Genomic DNA, 2,806 nt, shown 5'->3' with positions numbered 1-2,806 from the left:
CCCCCCGCTAAAGCCTCAGTCACACAAGGACAGACGATGGTCAGTGACATCGACTGCTAGGGGAAAATGTGTATTCCTCAACCAGATGGCGAGTGGTTTCTGGAGGTTATTGAGGCGATTGAGGCTGAAATAGGTCCACAGTGCTAGGTGTGTTCCACGTCTTCAAACGCGTTTGCTTTTACTTTGAGTTCAGGTGCTCAGGTAGAACACAACCAGCCAGTTGACCAGTTCAAACACTTGCTCGTTGTTTAGGGAGTGTTTGCAGACAAATCAGCTTTGCCCATTAAACTGCTGTGACCAAGGCTTTGTGATCGCTTTCAGCCAGCGTACTCCAGTAACCACTCGCCAACCGGTCGAGGAATACGGAGGTCGTCAGGGGGCGGGTACCTGGTTGCTAGGTCAATGTGATTAACACTGTCTGGTAAAGCAGGACTCACAAAGTGTTAGGTGTTGTCATTGAGAGTCCTGTGAAGCTGTCTCTCGTCAGTGCTGTCATTTCTTTATAGGAGCCTTTGAAAAAGCCAGAGGTTCTGTGTCCTACAGAGACGCCTCATCACTTTGTGATTTCATGATATAAAGAAAAAGAACAAGTTTGGAATCTGTGTATACAAAACGTCACATATAGAAATATTGACTGTGCTTATGTGTGTTTGTGTGTTTCAGATCCTGGCATGTGTGTTTGTGTTTGAGATGCAGAAGGGCTTCTGCTGGGTCATCCAACTCTTCAGCTTGGTATGCACAGTCAAAGGATACTATGATCGTAAGTTTTTAAAAATACTTGAGCTGCCGTATCAGTTTCTACTCAGACTGAACGTTGTGCCTTCAGCCTGTTTTGGGGGTTTTTGCCAAGTACAATATGAAATGAGTCTTAAATTGAATGGTTGTACTTGGTATTTTAAAAAGCTTTAATTCTGATGGGGATTGATGTTCTGCAAAATTCACATTTACTTTCTTTGGATTTCTTGACAGCACAAGCAGTTAGTGACAAGACGTGCAGTCTCCCAGTAGAAGAAGCCGGAATAATGTGGGACAGTATTTGCTTCCTGTGCCTGCTGCTGCAGAGAAGGATCTTCCTCAGTTTCTACTTCCTTCATGTGACAACTGAACTGCAGGCTTCTGCCAAACAGGCCTCGAGGTACGACTCGGTGACATTGCTGACTGACATCATGCCAACATGCATGAGATGTTTGTCCTGAATTTACCCAAAATAAGTTTTTAAAATGCTTTAATTACTCACAAGTTATATTTATCACGATGCCAAAGACACAACAAATCTAGACGATTCATATTTCACTTGACCACAGAAGCGCTGCAGATATTACCATTGTGGTTATTTGGTGCATTCACCGGCAATATTTGAAATATAACATGTAGCACGTGCTGACCGAAATATTTGGCACAAAGTGTGTGCGTGACCTGGCCTGAAGCAATGTGCACGGGTATCAGTGACACAGCGTCTGCCAAAAACATGTTTCATCACTTCAAAGTCTGCTCACCTCACTGTCATAGTGCACTGTTAATGTGCTGTCACCGTGAAAATCACCCTGTCCGCTGCTCAGTAATACTCAGGAGATTAAAACATTTCATATTTAACATTTTGAAAAAAGGCTGTGGCCATAAACAGCTGGGACAGGAGGTGGCAGCTATACTGACACCTGTATTTACACGCACACACTTTTGTTCACAAACATGAAACGACCTGGCACTAACTGACCTTTTCCTCTCAGGGGTTTCGAGCTCTTTAGAGCCAGTATTGTGAAGAACATCAAGTTCCACCAACAAGCTGAGAAGAAATCACTGTCACAACTCAAGAGATCGTAAGTGCTCACAGCAATGGAAAAATATATCGCAAATTCTAAGAAACCCTGAAAATGAGAGTGTTCAGAAACAAAGCATCACAGAAATGAAGTCCGTGTCCTTCTCTTCTTTTGTCCTCAGGATGCAGAGAATTCGATCCAAGCAGCAGAAGTACAAATATGGACACAAAATAAGTGAAAGCTCCAAAGAAAGCCCGGCTGTCGGTGCGACTCTTTTTACTGCCGTGTGTTTCCTGTCACTGCCAGAAGTTTAATCAGTGTCATCTGAAATCAATTGCATACGTTAGATACGGCTTCTTTTCTTTCTACAACACTTTCTGTTATTTGTGCTTTGTAAAAATGTTTATTTGAAGAAGCATATTTGCTGTCTCCTCATCCTCTTTCCTGCCTCGGTGTCCTGATTTCCCTTCATTGTATTCCTTCCTGTTCCGTACATTTTTCTTCACTTCTGTTAGTCAATAAAACTTCTCTGTGCTGCACGTGAGTTAGCTTCACATTACACTCTTAACATTTACTCTTTATTTCTTTTGTATTTCTGTTCTTCCTTCTGTGTCGTTTTAGGAACACTTGTATTAGGAAGTGTGTTTCCCCCAAAAAAGATTAAAACACTTGCCAGACTTCTCCTAGTACAACTACTAGTGCAACTCTAAGCTTAGCATCCCCGCAGTGAGTCTGTCCTGAAAGCTCTTTGAACTTCTGTTTTCATTCCAGATGATCCAGAGATGCAGACAGGAAAAAAGAGGTCTAGGAAGAAGCTGTGGTACCAGCCGTGGTTGGACCATGCTGCAGGTAGCCTGGATGGAGACGATACTGATATGTGGAAAACCATACAAATAACCCAAACCCAAGAGCTCTGTCTGTCTAAACAACAGACAGAGCTCCAGGCTTGGCTACAAGATCTGTAGCCAAGCCTGGAGTCTTAGTAGTAGAACAGTCTCTGTATGCAGTCTCTGTATGCAGTCTCTGTATGCAGTCTCTGTATGCAGTCT

At 43.1% G+C, this 2,806-nt stretch overlaps 1 protein-coding gene across 4 annotated transcripts in view; it reads left to right on the top strand.

The window, feature by feature from the left end:
• The window catches only part of piezo1 (piezo-type mechanosensitive ion channel component 1), an 81,656-nt gene that overhangs the window by 48,692 nt on the left and 30,158 nt on the right, over nucleotides 1-2,806 (top strand). For all 4 annotated transcript variants that reach the window (XM_042214353.1, XM_042214354.1, XM_005947819.3 and 1 more), the window contains exons 26-30: nucleotides 664-760; nucleotides 970-1,135; nucleotides 1,728-1,817; nucleotides 1,939-2,021; nucleotides 2,529-2,606. In XM_042214353.1, the coding sequence (XP_042070287.1) occupies nucleotides 664-760; nucleotides 970-1,135; nucleotides 1,728-1,817; nucleotides 1,939-2,021; nucleotides 2,529-2,606 (514 nt within the window). The remainder of the gene's footprint in view (nucleotides 1-663; nucleotides 761-969; nucleotides 1,136-1,727; nucleotides 1,818-1,938; nucleotides 2,022-2,528; nucleotides 2,607-2,806) is intronic.

Source organism: Haplochromis burtoni, unplaced genomic scaffold (genome assembly GCF_018398535.1).
Source record: "Haplochromis burtoni strain Fernald_Lab_line unplaced genomic scaffold, NCSU_Asbu1 Contig_554, whole genome shotgun sequence".
In the NCBI taxonomy this organism is placed as follows: domain Eukaryota; kingdom Metazoa; phylum Chordata; class Actinopteri; order Cichliformes; family Cichlidae; genus Haplochromis; species Haplochromis burtoni.
This window is presented reverse-complemented; position numbering and strand designations above follow the sequence as displayed.